Source organism: Brachyhypopomus gauderio, chromosome 18, assembly GCF_052324685.1.
Source record: "Brachyhypopomus gauderio isolate BG-103 chromosome 18, BGAUD_0.2, whole genome shotgun sequence".
Classification (NCBI taxonomy): Eukaryota; Metazoa; Chordata; class Actinopteri; order Gymnotiformes; family Hypopomidae; genus Brachyhypopomus; species Brachyhypopomus gauderio.
This window is the reverse complement of record NC_135228.1, coordinates 2,263,059-2,286,306: the sequence shown is the minus strand read 5'-3', so window position 1 is coordinate 2,286,306 and position 23,248 is coordinate 2,263,059. Positions and strand designations below refer to the sequence as shown.

General features: G+C 44.6%; 1 protein-coding gene across 7 annotated transcripts in view; it reads right to left on the bottom strand.

Annotated features, from left to right (window-relative positions):
- Positions 1–23,248, bottom strand: part of LOC143481736 (NACHT, LRR and PYD domains-containing protein 12-like) — a 36,708-nt gene that overhangs the window by 5,287 nt on the left and 8,173 nt on the right. For 6 of the 7 annotated variants that reach the window (XM_076979849.1, XM_076979854.1, XM_076979850.1 and 3 more), the window contains 7 exons: positions 21,125–22,892; positions 19,861–20,037; positions 19,148–19,324; positions 1,869–2,045; positions 1,161–1,337; positions 674–850; positions 190–366 (listed from right to left, as the gene is read on the bottom strand). In XM_076979849.1, coding sequence (XP_076835964.1) covers positions 190–366; positions 674–850; positions 1,161–1,337; positions 1,869–2,045; positions 19,148–19,324; positions 19,861–20,037; positions 21,125–22,892 — 2,830 coding nt within the window. The remainder of the gene's footprint in view (positions 1–189; positions 367–673; positions 851–1,160; positions 1,338–1,868; positions 2,046–19,147; positions 19,325–19,860; positions 20,038–21,124; positions 22,893–23,248) is intronic. The other variant, XM_076979853.1, reaches the window with a different exon arrangement.

The window sequence follows — 23,248 nt, the reverse complement described above, 5'->3', positions numbered from 1 at the left end:
GAGAGAGAGAGAGAGAGCAATACCGACTGTGTTTCTGTATGTGCATGTGAGAGAGAGGCCAGGGGTGAGACATTGACTGTTTATGTATCAGAAAGGGGAATACTGACAGTGTGTATATGAGTGAGAGAGACTTAGAGTAATATTGACTATATGTGTGTGTATAAAAGAGACTGTCAGTCAGTAGCTCACTGTAATATCTCCAGTGTACAGTGTGGATCCTTCAGCAGAGCAGAGAGCTGCTTCACTCCTGAGTCTCCTGGTTCATTGTACTCCAAATTCAGCTCTCTCAGCTGTGATGAGGGGTTTGACCTCAGAGCTGAACACAGAGCAGCACAACCTTCCTCTGTAATACTGCACTCAGACAGACTGTAGAGAGAAGGAGAAAAACTCCTTAAAGATCAACACATACACACTCATGCAAACACAGACACTGTGTGTATTCAGGAGAGACATGCAATGATGTTTGTTTGTGTGTACAGAGCGAATAAGCAAAAACGTGTATGTGAATCTAATTAATAAAGTAATCTTGTGTGTCTCAGAAAAAGGGATACTGACTGTGTGTGAGGGAGAGAGATATAGAATATTAACTGCATTTTGAGAGAGTATGTTGCAGAGACAGAGAGGGGGAGAAGAAACTGTGTGTATACAGAAAGACAGTAAGCCAGTAACTCACTGTAGTTTCTCCAGTGTACAGTGTGGATCCTCCAGTAGAGCAGAAAGCTGCTTCACTCCTGAGTCTCCTGGTTTATTGAGGTTCAGATTAAGCTCTCTCAGGTGTGATGAAGGGTTTGACCTCAGAGCTGAACACAGAGCAGCACAACCTTCCTCTGTAATACTGCAGTCAGACAGACTGTAGAGAGAAGGATAAAAACCCCTTAGAACTCAACAAACACACACACACACACACACGTCTGTGTTTATTCGTGACAGAAATGCACTGATTTTACGTGCGTATGTGTAGAGAGTGAGATAAATTACAGATTAGTGATTATCTGTATATGTTGTGGGGGTGGAGAATATTTATGTGTGTGCATAAAGAAACAAAGTCTGTAACTAACTCTAGTATTTCCAGTTTACAGTGTGGATATTGACTGTGTGTTTGTGTGATAGAGAGGGAAATGTGTGTGTGTATATAATAAGCCAGTAAATTAATATCTCACTCTAGTATCTCCAGTGTGCAGTGTAGATCCTCCAGTAGAGCAGAGAGCTGCTTCACTCCTGAGTCTCCTGGTTCATTGAGGTTCAGATTCAGCTCTCTCAGGTGTGATGAGGGGTTTGACCTCAGAGCTGAACACAGAGCAGCACAGCCTTCCTCTGTAATACTGCAGTTAGCCAACCTGCAGAGAGAAGGAGAAAAACCTCCTTACACTTACAGATCAAGATACACACTTGTGCAAATATAGGCACTGTGTGTGTATTCAGGAGAGACATGAAGTCGTGTGTGTGTGTGTGTGTGTGTGTGTGTGTGTGTACAGAGAGAATGAGCAAGAAGATGTGTGTGTGTGTAAATCTAATTAATACACTGATACTGTGTGTCTCAAGAGAAAAAATGGGGACACAGAATGTGTGGGGGGGCGATACCGACTGTGTACGAGAGGGGAGAAAATTGGCTGAGCTTGTGTGTGTATGTGTAGAGAGAGATGAGAAGCAAGTACCGACTGGGTGTGAGGAGATATTGACTGTGTGAGAGAGGAAAACATTGACTGAATGTGTGTGAGTGGTTGATACTGACAGTATATGAGTGTCTATGCATGAGCAAGTTGAGGCAGTATTGACTGTATATATTTGTATTTGTTAGAGTGTGTGATAGAGGAGATATTGATGTTGTGTATGTGTTTGTGTATATAAAGACCCAGTCAGTAACTCACTGTAGTTTCTCCAGTTTACAGTGTGGATCCTCCAGTAGAGCAGAGAGCTGCTTCACTCCTGAGTCTCCGGGTTCATTGAAGGTCAGGTTCAGCTCTCTCAGGTGTGATGAGGGGTTTGACCTCAGAGCTGAAGCCAGAGCGGCACAGCCTTCCTCTGGAAAACTGCACCAAGACAGACTGTAGAGAGAAGGAGAAAAACTCACACTTAAAGTTCAACACACACTTGAGCAAACAGACACTGTATGTGTATGTGTAGGAAACACACATACATATATACATACACACACTACCAGTCAAGTTTATTTTTAGTATTTTTGACAATACAAAAACAGATGCCAAAACAATGAAAGATAACGTTATTATGCTCTAATATACAAATATTACATTTTTGAAGTAACTATCCTATATATTGATGGCATCTTGATGTTCTGTTAACCAGCTTCATGAAACAGCACCTATGATGGTTTATAGTAGTGTTGCACCAATACCGTATCGGTATTGGCGCTGATACTGGCACTTACACAAAGTATCGTATCAGCAATAAAGAGCGCCGATATCATGAAGCTTATTGACGCTCATGCGCACCACTAAATGGAGCTTGACTAAAGCCAACGGCATGTCCGCGGTGTGGGAGTATTTCTCGAGCAGCTGCAAAAATGCCCGTTGCAAAATTTGTAACGCCTTCAATACGTCAAATTTACTTAAGCATTTAAAGCGAAACCACGTCAAAGAACACAGCGACTTCTTTCAAGCAAGTGTTGTGATTTTGGGTTTTTTGCTTAGCAATTAACATGCTTTGTTTATTCTTTTAACATAATACATAAGCGAAATGTAACCACTGTTTAAAAGAAGTGAAGTATAATCATTGTTTAATGTAGAAGTAAAATGTAACCACTGTCTAAGATGTGTCCGAGCTGTGAACCCCAGGGAGAGGATGTGAGCAGACCACACTGTAGAGTGAGATCTAAAAAGCAGAAGGCGTAGGCCTGATTGTGCCGACGTTGGGGAAATATGAATTTACAGCATCTTCATGAATGGTGGCCTCTTGCCAGCCTATCAGTCCATAGACAGGAATCATATGTCCATGTTGGGATTGCAGAGAAGAAAGAGAAGTATTATATGCTTGAAGAACAACACCATGTAAGGTATAGAAGAAGATCTAAGCGTTTGGGGGCGGAGAAATCATATATAAAGACGGCATGCTCAAACACTTGTTGGGTCTCTGATGTAAAATGTTAGAATGTGAGATCCCCAGAGATATCTCTGTTTTAATAAAGGCCTTTTTTGTTTATTGCTATAATTTTGGTATGGTTGTTCTTGCTATCTCCTTCCCATCAAACGAACACGCTGGGCTATAGTGGTTGATAGAAGTTTACAGCCCACAACAGTTGGTGACCTTCCGACGTGATGGGAAGAGATAGATTTTTTGGAACACGTCTTCTAAAATACCGTTAGTTCGTCTGAGCCGGCTCAATTAAAGGTAAAGCAGAATACCTGTTACAACAAAATTTCTGCACATTTGTATAATACCAAATTGTGATGAACTAATGGTGTTTGGTCGATGCTAAATTAAATAGCAATTTTTAAAAAAAATTTTATTATCTTTTTTGGTTTGGTTTAAAAGGTAAAATATATGGTTTAAAAGGAAAAAGGGTTTCAGTCCCTAAAAGGAATATATAGGGTTGGAGTCCCTATGAAAACAGGGTTGGAGTCCCTAATGGCCTAATAAGTGTTTCTTTGTTTCCTGGGGTGTGGCAAACCCTCCCGTTTGCCTGACGAGGCGACGGTAAGACCGAGCGGCGTTCTCGAGTCAGCTGGGTCACAGGCGTCCCGGGGACTTGAGGTACCCCCAAAATCGCCTGGTTTTGGACCAAGAACCTGAATTGATTGAGGGTGGTAAACCTTACGGTGTCAACAGAGCCCTCAATCTATTAAAGTAAGGTTGAAGACGACTGCAGGCGAGTATCAGTTTTTTTATCAACAACAATGGCTGGTGAGGAAATGCGAAATGTATGCAAAAGTTTGATGTAAAATGGTTGGTTTATGGTGTTGGTTTATGTGAGTGGAGAATTTTATAGGAACAAATGACTGTGACTTGTGAAGTAATTCATACAACCAATGTTATGAGACATTAAAAGTATGAGGTGACCAAGACAGGCAGGCGACGACCGTGTGTCTTTAGGTGACATCATTGACCATAAATCATCACAGTCTCTCTGCAAATTAGAACAACTGAAAGAGCAACATGAGAATGTAGGAAGACTGAAGCGAGCGCAGTTAAACCGTAAAATAATCAATTGTGAAAGAGAACTAGCATTGCAATGCAAAATATAAGTTTGTTGGCTTGGGCTATCGGGGAACAGGCCAGGAAGATAGCAGTAAAATGTGCCACCTTATGATCAAGGCTCGGTAATGCCCACAGCTTCCTCACAGGAGAGTGCCACCAAAACTCAGGGAGAAGTAAAAGGAATCTATTCAGTGGTTAATGTAGAAACAAGAACAGTCCAAATAGTTAAAAACCCCAATAAAGAGTGTAAAAAACCCATGTCCCAAATAGTTAAAACCCCCAACAAAGAGTGTAAAAAACCCCATGCAAATTCAGTTATTCGACAAGATGAGAGCAAGCAGGGGGGGGAGAACTGCGACCAATGAGGAAGTGAATCTGAGCACTCTGAAGAGACTGAAAGAGAGGAAGTGGTGAACAACATTAGAACACGCTGCACACAGAAGACAGGCAGGCGAGCAGAGGTAAAATAAATAAATAAATAAATATAAAATAAAATAAAATAAAAAACGTGCTAATCCTGCTAAAGGAATTAAACTAGGAAAGACCAAGAAGGGAGTTAAGGGACCAAGAAAAAGGGAAATAGACAATAAAAGTAAGTCAGGCCGTGTGGTAAGGGTTAACTGCAAATTAAAAGGGACTGGGTGGAGATAGTTATAGATGGCACACACACCGGGATAAGCGAAGTGAGTAAGTGACGTAGACATGCCAGAGTGAAACGGTGATGTATTTGGCAAGTTAAACTAGATAAGTTTTGATAAGATATTGGCTTTGGGAGACGTTAGAGGTGTGGTAGCACGTTGATGCACTGTCATACATTCATTGTATAGTTCTGCCTTCATTTGCCATCTCAGCTGTTTCTAGTTTATATCTCATTATTGTCTGGGATTTAGTTCCTGGTTTTATATGTTCTGATCGTGGGTTATTGTGTTTGTGATCTTGTGTTTTTTCCCTCTGTTACTCTGGTCAGTTGGGTCATAAGTTTGTTTAGGTAAATGTTTAAAAGCTTTGCTGTTATTGGATTTTTACTGGTTCATCTAGCCTCCTTGTCCTTAGTTTGTTTTGGTGTCTGGTTATTACTGAGAGTATGATAGATGTTCATGCATTATTAGTGTTTGAATCTGCCTGTCTAGCAGTTTTGTCTTCGGTTTAGGTTACTGACATACTCCCTTGCTACACATGTTTTTAGCAGTCTGGTTTAGTTAATAAGGTTCTGTTTTGTTTCTGTATCGCTAGTTGCTTTAGTTCTTATGGTGTTTTCCCTGTGCCTTGTGTTCTGTTAACATTCCCTTACATATAAATTTATCTTCCTTGCATAGTCACGGTGGACCTTCATATTCTTAGTGTTAAAGTGCACTGTAAAACCCAACAAGTTCACTGAACTCAAAAGTTTTGCTGTAACCGATTACCTAAGAAATGTTAAGTTCATGTAATATAATTTACAGTTAACTTAAAAAAGAATAAAACTTTAAATAAAATATAAGTTTAGGAAAATATTATTTTTTAAGATATATATATATTTAAGTACTGCATACTACAATGCTTGAGGGTTAGGGGTCTTGCTCAGGGGCACCTCAGTCATGGCTTCAGGTCTGGGAATCTAAACTTAAAACATAACAAAAAGTTAAGACAGTGCAAAACCTTAATGCTGGGTTTACAGTGTAGTTTTCCCGCACCAGCCGCACTGTCCACCATGTTTGTTCAAAAATCACAGTATGTTAATTAGATGGTTTTAACCAATAGGCATGCAGGAGCGCATTGTGTCAGACGCTCGGCAAATATTAAATGAAAAACAATGAGTTTAGTGATTGTCTTCACTTGAAAATGTTGAGCTTATTGAGATTAAAACTTGAATATCATTGTATGAACTTTAATGTTTTAAGCTGTTTGAACTGTTTTGCAGTTTTGCTTACAAATAGAATAATTTTAATGAGTTCACCACACTGTCAGGGAATACAGTGTGAAGTTACTGTTTAAGTTAAGTGCTTTTCAGTATGCAGCAAGCACAACTCACCTGCTACATGAAGTACCCCTCACTAGACATAATGGAACATTAAGGTGAGGCCCTCTGTTAAATGGCCAGTACATGCAGCATCCGCCATTTCTAAAGTCACATGGTTGGATAAGTCAACTCCCACAAGTTATCAGAGCCAAGCAGCATACATCCGGGTGTCCCAATGCTCACACCTTAACTGGTTTAGAAAAGAGTGTACGCAGGCAGTGTACACGTACAGGGGCCCGCCCCAGACTCCTCAATATGTTCTCTATCTGCAACAGGGGTGGGAGTACCCACCAATGAGATTTAACTCAAGTTTAAGAGGGAGGGGTCGGGCAAGGGGCAACGGTGGTCAGGGTTGTCCTGGCAACTGTGGTTGTGGCATGTCGGGTGGATGTTTCCTTGTGGGCAGGAGTGTTGCTGGTCGAGGGAGTGTCCTCAGAACGCCGTTGGACAAGGGAGGTCCAGAAGTCCGTATGTACCAGCACCAAACCAAAGCTGCGGCAGACCCCATGCTGTCCCTCACTGTCTGTACTCAAAAGGTTGTCATTTCTGGTTGAAACAAAGGAGCAACTCATTCAGCAATCAACTGTGTTTTACCTGATGCTGATTCTGGGACCAAAGCCTGCATAAAGCTGTTCCAATGACTGTGCAATGTGGCCAGCAGCCCATTAACCACAACTTCCTCATATCAGAGACTGCACGTGATAACGTCTGCAAAAGAGACATTTTTTAAACTAGGAGCTACTGTGTTATGTAGCCCTCTAGGACTGGTGATCTCCACGGAATGGCCTCCCACAGTTCACATCTTCTGGAGTCAGACTCCTGCACTGCGAGAGGCGTCCACTCTGTGTTCATGGCCTGGGAGCTGTGGATCACTCTGAGCCTTGCGTCCTGCCACCCGACCCACTGCATGTTACTTTGTTTTATGACCAATAGGGGATCCAGATTATGGGGAGGAATTTGAGGAAGAGCTACAGGATAAGGTATGGGAGATTGCAACCAGGGGCATATGGGTGGAGCCTGAGGGTGTGGTGGTCCCTGTGGGGCTGACACCTGCTTAGCGACGCTGGTATGATTAGGAGAGCCACTATAGCTAAGAATTGGGTAATAACTAATATTCCATGTGTGAGCTATGCTAAGTCTTGTAATACTTGGTTTATTAAAACAATGTCATTTGTCAAAGTTATTCTAATGTGATATGTTGAGCAGGTTCCAGGAGAGAGAATGCTGCGATCATCTTGACCATAATTTAATTTTAGATCAGATAACAGCTTCTCTGGGGTCAGAGGGACCTCATGACGTTGGCCTCATCTCACAGCCACCAGCTGCGTTTGAGACACAGGCAGATTACTCTAGATTTTTCTGAAACACCCTCTTGTGGTTCAGAAAAAAGGGGGGGACAGGAAGGTGCTGATTTATTACATCAACTTGTTTAAATAAATAAAACAGCACACATAGTCACAAGACATTCATTATATATTCTAACCAGTCACAGCGTCATGGCTTTTGTAAAATTACAAATGTTCACACTACAGAAGGTTTTGTGTTTTAAAACTTAATGTTTTCACTTGAAGGAATTAATATGGCATGGTATGTTACAGGTCTGGCACATGAGTGTGTAACTGAGGTGGCATATGCAGCTAAATGGAACCAATTCCTGGGGTAGAGAACATGTGGACAGATTCAGGAGTCGAGATGGTGGTGTTGAATCAGGATTTGTGGTGGTAATGGAAGCTCAGGGAGATGCAGACGAGTTCTGGGTAGCACATTCAGGTAAAACTGGGTAGTACAATCAGCACAGAGGGCTGAGCTTTTGGCTGTCATTGTAGCACTAAGGTGGGTGGAAGGCAAGAAAGTTAACATCTGTACACACTCTGCGTATGTGGAAGGAGTGGTTTATGTAGAACTCTGTACAAAGAGAGTAGGTTACACCACTTCAGGAGGTAAATTCATTAAATGCTAAGAAGATTTAAAAGGTGTTGTTACTATTGGTAAGAGTTGCTATCATTAAATGTTCAAGTTATCAAAAGGGGGCAGTTTAATACAGAGTTAATGCAGCTGCAGACGTGGGTGCTAAAAAAAGGCAGGATATGTTACAGGAGCCCATCAGATGGTTTGCAGGGCAGAGGACAGTGGTCTCCTCTGCCATAGGATTCAGAGCTACGTTAACTACAGGAAAAATGTTGTGGTTCAATAAAGGTGGTAAATGGGGTACGGAGGTTTGGAAAGGACCTAATGTGAGACCGATTTTACCAAGTCAATTGATTAATTCAGTGTTGTCTGAAGCACACGAGGTAGCAAAAATGAAGGACAATGTGTTACTGGTCACATCCACACTTAACTGACTTAATAGCAGACTGGACTGAAAATGTGAATATCTGTAATGCACATAACTTGTGTTTTAAGACCAGGTCTAAGCAAGTTTCCTGGGCAATAGGAGCCAGGAGAGGAGATCCAGACTGACTACACTGACATGTTAATACCAGTACGGGGACTAAGGTATTTGTTAGTGACTGTGGATAAATTCTTATGTTGGGTAGAAGCATTTCCTACCAGGCCAGAGGACTCCAAGTTGGTCTGCAAAATGTTGATAAAATTACTGGATACTGCACCATTGTATAATAAATTAAGTGTACTCAGATAATGGGATGCACTTCACTACCTAGGAGCTAAAATTTGTGGAACAAAATTTGGGTTTGAGACACAAATATGGGTTGGTTTATCATTCTCAATCTCAGGGTAAATTGGAAAGGATAAATGGTAAAGGATAAAGGAAAAGATATGTGCACAAATGTATGTGTTTGTATTGTTGGCCAGAAGATCTTCAGTGAATTTTGTTACAGGATTCACTCCGTATGAACTCATATGACAGTGAGAAGTTTTCGGGGGCCCCCCAACGCGCTTGCGACATCCCACAGGAAAACCACAAGGTTGTACAAATAATGGTAAAATGCACTAAAAAGCTGTCTGTGAAGCTTATTCTGTCCAGGTGGAAGGAGGAGTCAGAATCAACGCCATGAGCAGATCCACCAGTCACCAAATCATTGAGAAGACATCACACGCCATCCAATTGAAGGGCAAAGAAGAAATGTGGTATCACTTCAGCCAGTGCCGACCATCAGAAACATTGAGCGCGCAGAGATACGGAGCTCTCAAACAACGAGTTAAAATAACACTAGAGCTGGGGCACGTTAAAGGCCTAGTTTAACATTGTTTATTTGACTTTGTTTATTGTTAATTGTTTTTTGTTTGTTTGTGCATTATTATTAAAGTTGGCACTAATGTGATGATTACTATGTAACAGAATGTTAACGGGCCGCCCAGTGGAGGATGGGTTCCCTTTTGAGTCTTGGACCTCCCAAGGTTTCTTCCTATTCCCCACCATCATAGGGAGTTTTTCCTTGCCACTGTCGCCTTTGGCTTGCTCACTAGGGATCTGGACCCGTATGATTGTTAACCTTGTAAATCCTGTAAAGCGATTTGTGACAACATGTGTTGTGAAAAGCACTATACAAATATATTTGATTTGATTTTGATTTGAATGTGAAGCCATAAAATGTTTGTCTCACCAGGACATTCAGGGGACTGCCCCCTGTGTATGTGGGTCCATGGTGGGTCAAGGCCTTTATTATCTTAATAGTAACTGTAAAATTGTTGTTGTATTCCATGCGTAAGAAACTTAGTGTGATGGTTTATCAGCACGGTGATTGAACAGAGGAATACTCAGGGACAAGCAGCTATGATGTCACTGTTGTATCATGGGGAGTCAGATGAGAGGGTAACATTGGAAGATATTTTGTGATCTCTGTTTTCTCAGAGATCAAGAGAGGGTCTGTTGTGATTTTGGGTTTTTTGCTTAGCAATTAACATGCTTTGTTTATTCTTTTAACATAATACATAAGCGAAATGTAACCACTGTTTAAAAGAAGTGAAGTATAATCATTGTTTAATGTAGAAGTAAAATGTAACCACTGTCTAAGATGTGACCGAGCTGTGAACCCCAGGGAGAGGATGTGAGCAGACCACACTGTAGAGTGAGATCTAAAAAGCAGAAGGCGTAGGCCTGATTGTGCCGACGTTGGGGAAATATGAATTTACAGCATCTTCATGAATGGTGGCCTCTTGCCGGCCTATCAGTCCATAGACAGGAACCATATGTCCATGTTGGGATTGCAGAGAAGAAAGAGAAGTATTGTATGCTTGAAGAACAACACCATGTAAGGTATAGAAGAAGATCTAAGCGTTTGGGGGCGGAGAAATCATATATAAAGACGGCATGCTCAAACACTTGTTGGGTCTCTGATGTAAAATGTTAGAATGTGAGATCCCCAGAGATATCTCTGTTTTAATAAAGGCCTTTTTTGTTTATTGCTATAATTTTGGTATGGTTGTTCTTGCTATCTCCTTCCCATCAAACGAACACGCTGGGCTATAGTGGTTGATAGAAGTTTACAGCCCACAACACAAGCAAAAGAAGCAAGCTAGCACAGGTCAGCAGCAATCCTTGGCTAGGTTTATACTTGATGCTTCGCGAGCCCCATGCAGTAAAATAACGTAATCGCAGTGACTCCGCCCGTGCGCGAGGCCCTCGCGCGCTGTCGATTTGCGAGGTTGTGCACCTCTCGAATTTTGTAACTTTGTGCACGCCACGCCTCAGCACAATGAACAAAGTCATGTTTGCAGGGTTCATACACCTTTACAATGTGGAATTCAAGCACTTGTACATCACTTTCAAAGTCCATTTCAATATTTCCCAGCACGTTAAACTTAATTAGGTTAAATATTTATACATATACTCAAAATTATTCGAAATAATTAGCTTTTTTATCACATTATTTAATGGTTGTTTATTTCAAAACGCCCAATCTTAACGTCTTCACGTTCTCTCATGTTTCGCCCTGGAATTACAAGAGGCTCGTATTTGTTAACATAATACTGTCACGGTGAGGGGGCCGGGTCGCCACCAGAGGGCGCGCAACCCGGCCAGCAGCCGATCCCAGCACACACCCCCGCGCACGCAGCCACTCCCACAGTCGCAATCACCATCATACTGAGCACCTGTTTCTTGTTTACTTTGCACTTCTTAAGCCCGCAGGTCGTCTGGTCCAGTGCTGCACATTGCCGCTACACGAGCGTCTCTGGTTGACAGCACGTCCCTACCGTGTGTGTGTACGAGCGTCACCTTGCATCCACTGTGTATGCGCTACGAGCTTTACCTTGCATCTCCAGTGTATGCGCTACGAGCTTTACCTTGCATCTACAGTGTATGCGCTACGAGCTTTACCTTGCATCTGCAGTATATGCGCTACGAGCTTTACCGTGCATTGCGTACTACGAGTATTACTGGTTGCCATGGATAATAAACCACCTTCTGTTCAACCCACGTCTCCGGCTGCCTCTGTCCCGACGCCCCCGGCGTCACAGAATGTGCAGCCTGGAGCAGCCGGAGGCGAGGGCGCCTCTGCTATAGAGGTGTTGGCCCATCAAGGCATCATCCTGGGCAGACAACAGCAGGAGCTCCAGGAGCTCCGCTCAGTGGTGAATACCCTGACGACCTGCATCCAGGCTCTGACGGTACAGGCAACTGCGCGCCCTCCGACGCCCAGAACGCCGATTCCTCCACCCGAGCCCTATAACGGGGACCCGGAGCGCTGTGAGGGCTTCCTGGTCCAGTGCCAGCTCTATTTTACCAGCATGCCTCACCTGGAGGAGAAGGAGAAAGTCGGCTTCATGGTAAACCGGTTGCAGGGCAAGGCACTGGACTGGGGAGCAGCCCAGATCAGCGCGGAGAAGCCCTGTACCCGCAGTTATGATCAGTTCGTTCGCGAGCTGCGGGCAGTCTTCAACCACCCCAGCCATGGGAGGGTCTGCGGCCAGAGCCTGTTAAAACTACGGCAGGGAAGCCGAAGTGCCGCAGACTACGCTCTGGAGTTCCGGACCCTGGCCGCCAGGACTGGTTGGGGAGAAGCGGCTCAAACAGACGTCTTCCTGGCGGGGTTGAAGCCCGACCTGAGGGCAGAGCTGAGCTGTCGGCCCGAGGGACAGGACCTGAATCAGATGGTGCACCTGGCCATAACCATGGACAGGTTGCTGCAGGAGCGAGGCAGAGGAGCGGCGCTTCCTCCTACCCCGCAGGCTCCTGTGCACACACCGCCCCGTGAGACCACGCCCGCCGAGCCCATGGAGATGGGTGCTGCCGCCCCTCCCCTCATTCGTACCGCTGGTTCGAAGAGGGGGCGGGCTAGGGTGAGTATCGCTCTGATGGGAAATCTGTTAACGTGGGAAGTGTCAGTGTCTTACGGGGCGATGTCCTTGTCTGTGTTTGCTTTGGTGGATACGGGAGCCTCGGGGAACCTGATGCGGAGGAGCGTCGCTGAGCAGCTGAGGGTGCCCCTGATCCAACTCGAGGAGCCGAGACGCGTGCACGCACTGGACGGGCGACCTGTGGGCGGGGGTTTTATTTCTCACCGCACTGCACCAGTCACCGTACACGTTCAGGGCCGAAGGGAACAGATCAGTTTTTTTGTACTCCCTTCCACACGCTATTCCATCACATTAGGTCTCCCTTGGTTTAAACTCCACAACCCCGTTATCGACTGGTCCACGGGTAAGCTGCTGAAGTGGGTAGCGCCCCTACAGGGCACCCGGTCTCCCTCCCGTGTGTTCGCGCAATCCACCAGCGTTGAGAGCCCAAACATCAGCTCCACTCCAGTCATTCCCGCTCCGTACCGTGATCTAGCGGAGGTGTTCAGCGCTGCCAAGGCAACCCAGTTACCACCTCACCGACCCTGGGACTGTCACATCACACTCAAGGCAGGTACTACGCCACCGCGCGGTCGAGTCTATCCACTTTCTCAGGAAGAGGAGCGGGTCATGGCTCAGTATGTTAAGGAGGCTCTCGCTCAGGGCTATATTACTCCCTCCACCTCTCCCGCCTCAGCCAGCGTCTTCTTCGTAAAGAAGAAAGACGGTGGGCTGAGGCCATGCGTAGATTACCGAGGGCTCAATTCCCTCTTAGTGAACTTTGCCTACCCGCTGCCTCTAGTGCCGTCGGCGCTGGAGCAGTTAAGGAAGGCTAAAGTTTTCACTAAACTAGAACTGCGCAGCGCCTACAACCTCATTCGCGTACGCGAGGGTGATGAATGGAAGACGGCGTTTAGTACCTCTACGGGGCACTACGAGTATCGCGTCTTGCCGTATGGCTTGGCGTCTGCTCCGTCGTTCTTCCAGGCGTTCATTAATGAGGTCTTAAGGGAGTTTCTGAATAGATGCGTTGTCGCTTATATCGATGACATCCTGATCTATTCTCCCTCCTACGACCAACATGTGCGTGATGTACGGGCAGTTCTGGGCACGCTCTTGCGCAATCGGTTGTATTGCAAGCTCGAGAAGCGCGAGTTCCATCTCAGCCAGATGAACTTCCTAGGTTACACCATTAGGCCAGGCTCCGTGCACATGCAGCACAGGAAGGTGCAGGCGGTCGTGAAATGGACGCAGCCTCACACACGGCGCGAGCTGCAGAGATTTCTGGGCTTCGCGAATTTCTACAGGCGGTTCATTCGCGCATATAGCCAGATCGCAGAGCCCCTTACTGACATGCTGAGAGGGGGAGGAGTTAAGCTTCGCTGGACAGAGAGATCTACGAGAGCGTTCAACCAGCTGAAGCAAGCGTTTGTCGACGCGCCGGTTCTGCACCAACCGGATCCTAACCGTCCCTTTATAGTGGAGGTAGACGCGTCAAACGTGGGAGTAGGCGCGGTGTTATCACAACGACCGAAGAAGCATAGCTCTCTCCGTCCCATAGCCTTCTACTCGAGGAAGCTCACCGCCGCCGAGCGTAACTACGGGGTGGGAGACCGTGAGTTGTTGGCCATGCGCAAGGCGTTCGGTGAGTGGAGACACTGGCTGGAGGGAGCTAAGCATCCATTCACCGTGCTTACTGACCACAAAAACCTGGAATATATCAGGACCACGAAACGGATGAACGCCCGTCAAGCCAGGTGGTCTCTGTATTTCTCTCGTTTCAAGTTCCAGGTGACATACCGGCCAGGAGAGAAGAACCAGCGTGCGGATGCGCTATCTAGGTCCTTTCCTGGCAGTACGGAGTCGACAAGCGAGGAGCCGGTGCTTACGCCTGAGTGCGTCGTGGGAGCTTTGGAGTGGCAGATCGATCGGGAGATCGAGGCAGCGAACCCGCATCCAGGTTGCCCGCACCGTAAGTACGTCCCCCCCGCGCACCGTAGTGCCCTCATCAGCTGGGCTCATACGTCAGTGGGGACGGGGCACCCAGGGGTGTCAAAGACGGCTCAGTTGTTGGGGGCTCGCTACTGGTGGCCGGGGCTGCACCGGGACGTACTGCAGCAGGTGGCGTCCTGCGCGGTGTGTGCGCGGTGCAAGGTGCCACACACTCCTCCTGCGGGTAAGCTCCTCCCTCTCCCTGCACCCAAGCAACCATGGACGCACATCGCTTTGGACTTCGTCACGGACTTCCCCCGTCCGAGGAGAACACGGTCATCATGGTGGTAATAGACCGGTTCTCGAAGATGGTTCGCTTCCTTCCCCTGCGGGGCCTGCCCACCGCTTGGGAGACTGCGGATCTCTTGTTTCGGCACATATTCCGGCAGTTCGGTCTGCCTGAGGATATCGTGTCGGACAGGGGACCGCAGTTCACCTCGCGTGTGTGGCGGGAGTTCCTATCCAAGCTCAACATCACGGTTAGCCTAACCTCTGGTTACCATCCGCAGGCTAACGGACAGGTGGAGCGAGCGAACCAGGAGGTGGGAAAGTTCCTGCGCGCGTACTGCAGCGAGCACGCGGACACATGGTGCGCCCTTCTGCCCTGGGCCGAGTACGCACAGAACTCCCTCACACATTCCAGCACGGGGATGACACCGTTCGAGTGCGTGCTCGGTCGCCAGCCGCCGCTCTATCCTTGGAACGCCGCGTCCTCAGACCAGCCCATCGTCGAGGAGTGGTGCAAGAGGAGCGAGCGGGTGTGGGAGGACACCCATCAGCGGCTGAGAGAGGCGATTCGGCGATTCAAGCGGAAAGCCGACCATCGGAGGGGAGAGACCCCATCTTATCAGGTAGGGGATAAGGTGTGGGTCTCCACCGAAGATGGACGCCTGGGCAGGAGAGGTAAACTGGGGGAGAGATATGCCGGCCCGTACGTCATCTTGAGGCGGCTTAACCCAGTTACATACCGCATCAGTCTGCCCGAAGACAGACGTGTGTCGCGTGCATTTCATGTGTCCGCTCTCAAGCCATACAGAGCAGGTGCACTGGAGGAGGCCTCGACGTCACGGCCGCCCTCGCCGCTGCAGTTGTCGGACGGACCCGCGTACCTCGTGGAGAGGTTACTGGACTCGAGGCGCAGAAGAGGTGGCTTACAGTACCTGGTGGACTGGGTCGGATACGGACCGCAGGAGCGCTCCTGGATACCGGCCTCTCAAGTGGTAGGCCCCTCCCTTATCGCCGATTTCCACAGGGAACATCCAGACCGGCCAGCTCCGCGGCGACGGGGAAGACCGCGTGGGAGTCGACGGGAGGGGTCCTTGGGGGAGGGCTCTGTCACGGTGAGGGGGCCGGGTCGCCACCAGAGGGCGCGCAACCCGGCCAGCAGCCGATCCCAGCACACACCCCCGCGCACGCAGCCACTCCCACAGTCGCAATCACCATCATACTGAGCACCTGTTTCTTGTTTACTTTGCACTTCTTAAGCCCGCAGGTCGTCTGGTCCAGTGCTGCACATTGCCGCTACACGAGCGTCTCTGGTTGACAGCACGTCCCTACCGTGTGTGTGTACGAGCGTCACCTTGCATCCACTGTGTATGCGCTACGAGCTTTACCTTGCATCTCCAGTGTATGCGCTACGAGCTTTACCTTGCATCTACAGTGTATGCGCTACGAGCTTTACCTTGCATCTGCAGTGTATGCGCTACGAGCTTTACCGTGCATTGCGTACTACGAGTATTACTGGTTGCCATGGATAATAAACCACCTTCTGTTCAACCCACGTCTCCGGCTGCCTCTGTCCCGACGCCCCCGCCGTCACAAATACAAGAGAACTATTCAGTCAGAGACAGCTATTTGTTGTGAAACAAAGTAGTTGCAATTTCAAGCATTTTCAAGTACTTTAGCCTAAATTCCAACACTTTTCAAACCTGAAATACAAAGCAAAAATTCATCAGGTAAATGTTCCTTCCCGTTTTGAGGGGTGTTTCTTTATACTACCACATATCGTTTCGGACAACACTGCAAAGAATGTGACGCGGCAAGTACAAACGTTTCCACCGTTCGCGGAGGATCGCGCGAAGTGTGCGGAGTTGGGCGGTCACTCGCGAAAGTATAAACCTAGTTAGAATGTGCTTCACAGACATGACAAATACCCACCTGACAGTGTCAAAGCGAAAGCAATAACCTACATCATCCAATTGCACACCCGGAGAGCCAACCGCAGTTTTAGACCTGCAGTTCTAGACGTGCCGTAGTTTTAGATGTATGTAACGTAAATCCAGATAGTGTTTTAGTATGTCGCGGGAGCAGATGGAAGAATGATATTTATAAGCAACAATAATTATATGATAGATATATGATAATGTCTGAAGGTAATTTTTGGGTTATCGTAATGTTTATGTCATGAAGGATGAATCTGGCTAGCGTTAGTGTGTCTTGGTTCGTTAGTTCTGGCTACCTTTATGGCTACTTAGTAGCTACTTTGATTAAATTTGAAACAACTTAAAGGAAGGAAATTAGCACTTACTACGCTACTATTAATACTAAAAGTAGTAAGCAAGCTAAAGTAGCATTTCCCCATCATTATTAACCCATAAGAACCCAGACTATGTTCTGAATATTGATACAATTGAGCATATTAATATATGATACACATATATTTAGTCTGCTAAATGCCATAAATGTAAATGGAAATATGATCGGTCTGAAGGTCATTTTTGTGTTATCGTAATGTTTGTCATGAAGGATGAATCTGGCTAGCGTTAGTGTGTCTTAGTTCGTTAGTTCTGGCTACCTTTATGACTACTTTGTAGCTACTTCGACTTTGAGAGAAATGCTAGTCCTGCGAACGTAAAATGGACAAAAATTAGTATTATATTGCGATCGATCGGTCGCCAGTGTTTGCGCCAGAGCGAACTGGTAACTCATTGAATCATATGGATCAGAGGTAAATAAACTAGATTTTTTTTCGGCGTGAGAAATCGGATGTGTGGCGTGTGAGCGAAAAACCCCAAGTATCACATAATATTTGCTAGTTGCATGCCAATGAAGGTATACGAGTAAAATAAATCACTCCTAACATTCTGGAAACGTATGCTTACTCACTGAAAGCATCCTGACATTATGCAATTTTTGCAGATTTTTAATACAAAATAGCCTATGCCAGTAATCCAGTAGTTTAATTAAAAATAAAATATCTTCAGGAGACAAGCTGTTTGTGTAAATGACAAAATTAATCCAAACTCCCTAAAAGAACTGGGAAAATGAGGCGTACTACTTCTATTTAAATACAAAATGTGGTGTACATTATCGTTTAAAACTTGTCAAATGTTAGAGATTTGGCTAAAACAATTGAGAATCAATGGGCATATTTAACAAATAAACTCTTTATACAATGGATTATTACAATATACAAGCCCCTGAGCCTACGGCATGCATTGGAACTGCTGGTCTAGAACTGCAGTTGGCTGTCGTTAGCTACATTCCGAGCCGCTAGGTGGCGCATGGCTAAAACTACAGCACGTCTAGAACTGCAGGTCTAAAACTGCAGGTCTAGAACTGCAGTTGGCTCTCCGGCTGTGCAATTGGATGCATCTCGCAATAACTGAGAAACTGGTTGAATTTGTCGCGTTGGATGACCAGCCCTTGTGAGTATAGTTGATAATATAGGTTTTCGACGACTAAACATTTAGAGCCAAGGTACAACTTGCATAATCTGCACTACCTTACTCTATATTTACAAAATAGTTGTAATAAATTATGTAAGCCAGCTATCCTATTGGGCCAGCTATCCTATTGTTATGTAGGCCACCTATCCTATTGTTTTGAATATATAAACCTACCTTTGTTTTACCTACCTTGCTGATTTTTCTCAAGAAAAACCTTAAATTGAAGCTAAAGTAAATCTAAGCCAGGGTATCTGCACATTTTTAAATCTCAAATTCAATGATATTCAATATACATTTTTAATACCTCTCACAAGAAAAAATAATACTATTACTGGGGATGCAGGTGTGTTCCACATCGTTGGGGGGGGGGGGGGGTTTGAACTTGCAAATTGAACTTGCTGCACCTTTTGTTTGTACACTGGCTTTTTTTTTTTTTTTCAAAATTTGTGGCTTTGTTACATGCAAATAACCAAGCAGTTCAAACCTTTTTTTACATAGAAATTTTTTGTATGCATACTTTTACTTTTTTAGTTTAATCAACTTGTTTAAATGTGAATTGAATGTAAACAATTAAAAAGCTGTGAAGCTTAGCGAGATTATGCTTTCCTTCTTTCACATGTTTCTGCATTGTGGCAATTTATTTTTTCATAGCTCTGAAACTTTTTAATGTACAGTTACTTAACCAGTAAATTAAAGTCATTTAAGTCAGAGTTGGTATCGGTATCGGTACTCGGTATTGGCAGATACCTGAAAAGCTGGTATCAGTAAGGAAAAGTGGTATCGGTGCATCCCTAGTTTTTAGTCCTGAAGACATTCTCACACATGCAAAGCACTTATAGAGTGAGGATCTAAAGTTCTGAAATAAAAGTGTTTGCTGAGGTGCATCTAAAATTGTGTGTATGTGTGTACACTTTTCCCAAATTATATTTTTCTTATTAACAAATTTAAGTATAATCCATTACGCCTTTTTTACTATTAAGAATATGCATTTAGTCAGGTGTGTCCAAACTTTTGACTGGTAGTATTGATATATATGTATATACTGTACATGTACAGTATGTGTGTGTATATAAAGAGACAGTAAGTAACTCACTGCAGTTTCTCCAGTTTACAGTGTGGATCCTCCAGTAGAGCAGAGAGCTGCTTCACTCCTGAGTCTCCTGGTTCTTTGAGGTTCAGATTCAGCTCTCTTAGGTGTGATGAGGGGTTTGATCTCAGAGCTGAAGACAGAGAAGCACAGCCTTCTTCTGTAATACTGCAGCCCCACAAACTGTTGAGAGAAGGAGGAAAAGTTACACAGATCAACAGGCACATGTAGTGAGATAAACTTATATATATATATATATATAGCCATATATTGTAAATAGCCATGGCAAAAGTTTTGAGAAAATGACAAATTGTGTTTTTCACAATGTTTGCTTCTTTAGTTTTTTACAGTCTTTTGTCAGATGTTTATATGATATAATGAAATACAATTAAAATCATTTCATAAAGTTTTTATTGACATACATACAGTTTAACCAAAGACTGATAAGTCTTGCCTTATCAGTGTTTTGGAGTTTATCAGAGCTGGCCATGGACCCAAAACTTCAGTGTTTTGTTTACAGAACCACTTGGTTATCACTGTTGCCTTGGAACATGGTGCGTCATCATGCTGGAAAGGCCATTGTTCATCTCCACACTGCTCTTTTGAGAAGCTGCTCTTGGTGGATGTTTTTATACCATTTCTATTCATGTCAGTGTTCTTGAGTGAATCCACTATGTGTGTGTGTGTGTATATAAAGAGACAGTAAGTCAGTAACTCACTGTAGTTTCTCCAGTGTACAGTTTGGATCCTTCAGTAGATCAGAGAGCTGCTTCACTCCTGAGTCTCCCGGTTTATTAAAGTCGAGATTCAGCTCTCTTAGGTGTGATGAGGGGTTTGACCTCAGAGCTGAACACAGAGCAACACAGCCTTCCTCTGTAATACTGCAGTCAGACAGACTGTAGAGAGAAGGAGAAATAACTCCTCACTCCTCCATACAGATCAACATACACATATGAATACAAAAAACTCTCCTCCACATACAAATGCACACACACACTCTCTATGTCTAACACAATGCTTCTTTCTAGTTTTTAAACTACAGCGTTATTCCCTTCGTCTCTTACCAGGTTGTTTAGTCTATTTTGGTGAATCGTTTTGAGATTTAGCTCACCTGTGATAAAATCGCTTATTTATCACTAGGTAGTCACTGCTTATATTACGGGTAAAGAGCTAAATGCTCTTTAAATATAGCTAGCTAGCTAGGTATTTAGACAAAAACTAAGGTTTAAAAAACCTGAAAAAAACCAATTTAACACAAATTAGTTTCTATCTAATAGCTAGCTAGGGGACTTAATTAATAACTTAATTTACTACTTAAATCCAGTTCAATGTAATTGAACTGTTGTTTATGGCAAAAAACCTAGAGTCCCTGCATAAAATAATTAGACCAGAAACACTTCCATTGTGGGCCACTTCCATTGTGTTGTGGCCATATTTGCAGTGTTTCTGAATTTGCAGCATTTTTTAATTTGATGCATTTGTGGTGATTTTTTCACTTGCATCGTGATGGACTTTCAGAGCCACTGTAGATATTTCCATTTTGCAGTTAACAATGTCATTAGTCTTATTTTGCTTTTGCCCAGTACAGTAATGTACTGAATGTACACTTTATGAATGAAAATTGTCACGGTTAACTTCACCCCTCCTGTAATTCTTGCTTTGTTTTGTTTCTCCATGTGTTCCTCTGTCACTCCTGTCATTTGTAACTCCACCCCATCTTCAGGGTCTTGTTTGGTTTCCTGTTCAGTCTGTGTATTTAAGTCTTGTGTTTGGTCATTTGTGTCATCGGGTATTTTGACTACTGCTTGTAAGTTCCATGCCAAATTAGCTTCTTGATGTCTTTTGTTCCCTTTGGCTTAAATTTTCCCTGGTTCTGTCTTAGTGTTTTCTGTTAGTGTTGTTCCAAGCTTTGTTTGTACTGTCATTAAATCTCTTAACAGTCTGCATCCAGCCTCCCAGACCCACCCTTGCAAAAATACTCACTCAGCTTTTCTGGATGCTGTAACCACTGGCAACAATCTCAGTAGACATTTCTCTGATGGGTCATATTTCCTCAGCTTAAATTCATTCAGCTCCTCCTCTGAGTTCAGCAACACAAACACCAGAGCTGACCACTGATCAGGAGAGAAACTGGCTCCATGGAGACAAAGGTAACTTCCACTGCTAAGGTATGTTTGGACCTCCTGCACTAGATAATTATCCTTCAGTTCATTCAGGCAGTGGAACAGATTGATGGATTTCTCTGGAGAGGGATTCTCCCTGATCTTCTCCTTGATGTACTTGACTGTGTCCTCTTTGCTGTGAGAGCTGCTTCCTGTCTGTGTCAGTAGGCCTCGTAAGAGAGTCTGATTGGACTCCAGTGAGAGACCCAGAAGGAAGCGGAGGAAAAGGTCCAGGTGTCCATTCTCACTCTGTAAGGCCTTGTCCACTGTGTTCTTAAGGAAGACAGACATTGCTGACCTTTTAAAGAGTCTTTTCTTTTTCTGGTCCAGTACATTTGTGTTGTTGGAGATGAAGGAGATAAATGCATATAAAGCAGCCAGAAACTCCTGAACACTCAGATGCACAAAGCTGAACACCTTCCCCAGGTGCAGCACAGACTCCTCTCTGAAGATCTGGGTACACACTCCTGAATACACTGACACTTCTTTGACATCAATGCCACACTCTCTCAGGTCTTCCTCATAGAAGATCAGGTTGCCCTTTGCCAGCTGTTGGAAAGCCAGTTTTCCCAGTGCCAGAACAATATTTCTAGTCTGGTCAATATCAGCATCAGTTTTGCTATGGTATTTTCTGTCCTTGTGTTTGATGTGAAAGATCAGGAAGTGTGTGAACATCTGAGTCAGAGTCTTGGGGATCTCTCCACTCTCTGCTTCACCCAACATTGTCTCTAGAACAGTGGCTGCAATCCAACAGAAGACTGGAATGTGGCACATGATGTAGAGGCTTCTTGATGACTTCATGTGTGAAATGATTCTATTGGCCAAGATCTGATCACTGATTCTCTTCCTGAAGTACTCCTCTTTCTGAGGGTCACTAAACCCTCGTACCTCTGTTACCTGGTCAATACACTCAGGAGGGATCTGATTGGTTGCTGCTGGTCGAGAGGTTATCCAGAGGAGAGCAGAGGGAAGCAAATTCCCCTTGATGAGGTTTGTCAGCAGCACATCCACTGAGGTCAACTCTGTTACATCCCACAAACTCTCATTGTTCTGGAAATCTAGAGGAAGTCGACATTCATCCAGACCATCAAAGATGAAAATGACTTTGTAAGTATCACAGTCCATGAATTCTAATTGTTTTGTTTCTGGGAAAAAGTGATGAAGCAGATCCATCAAACTGAACTGTTTCTCCTTCATTAAATTCAACTCCCTAAAAAGAAGTGGAAATATGAAGAGAACGTCCTGATTGTTTCTTCCTTCAGCCCAGTCCAGAATGAACTTCTGCACAGAGACTGTTTTCCCAATTCCAGCAACTCCTTTAGTCAGCACTGTTCTGATGGGTTTGTCTTTAAAGAGGTCATTAAATTTGATGGGTGTCTCCTGAGTTGCTGGTCTCCTGGATGCTGTCTCAATCTGTCTCACCTCATGTTCATTATTGACGTCTCCACTCCCTCCCTCTGTGATGTAGAGATCTGTGTAGATCTCATTCAGAAGGGTCGAGCTTCCATGATGTGAGACTCCTTCATTAATTCTTTTAAATTTCTCCACCAGTTTGTGTTTGAGCTTTTGCTGATATATATGGACCACCTCTAAAAAACACAAAACACAATTATTTTATTTGGTCATTATCTTGGAAGTCAAACTCCACCCCTGTCCCTCCTCAAAACACCTTTATTGCACTAGACCTAAATTAACTATCCCATCCTCAAGGAAGAGGGAACCTGTTATAGTTACTAACTCATGTTACTCTTATACAGGGTTCATGGTGGTGATGTGTGTGTGTCTAGTTCGTGTTTGTGAGTGTGTGTGTGTGTGTGTTTGGTTAGTGTTTGTGTGTGTGTGTGTGTGTGTGTTTGTGTCTGTCAGTGTGTCTGCCACATCCGTTATGTGCTGCTTGTTTTTCCTCGTTAATATGTGTATTTACATTTCTGTTTATTACTGTCAA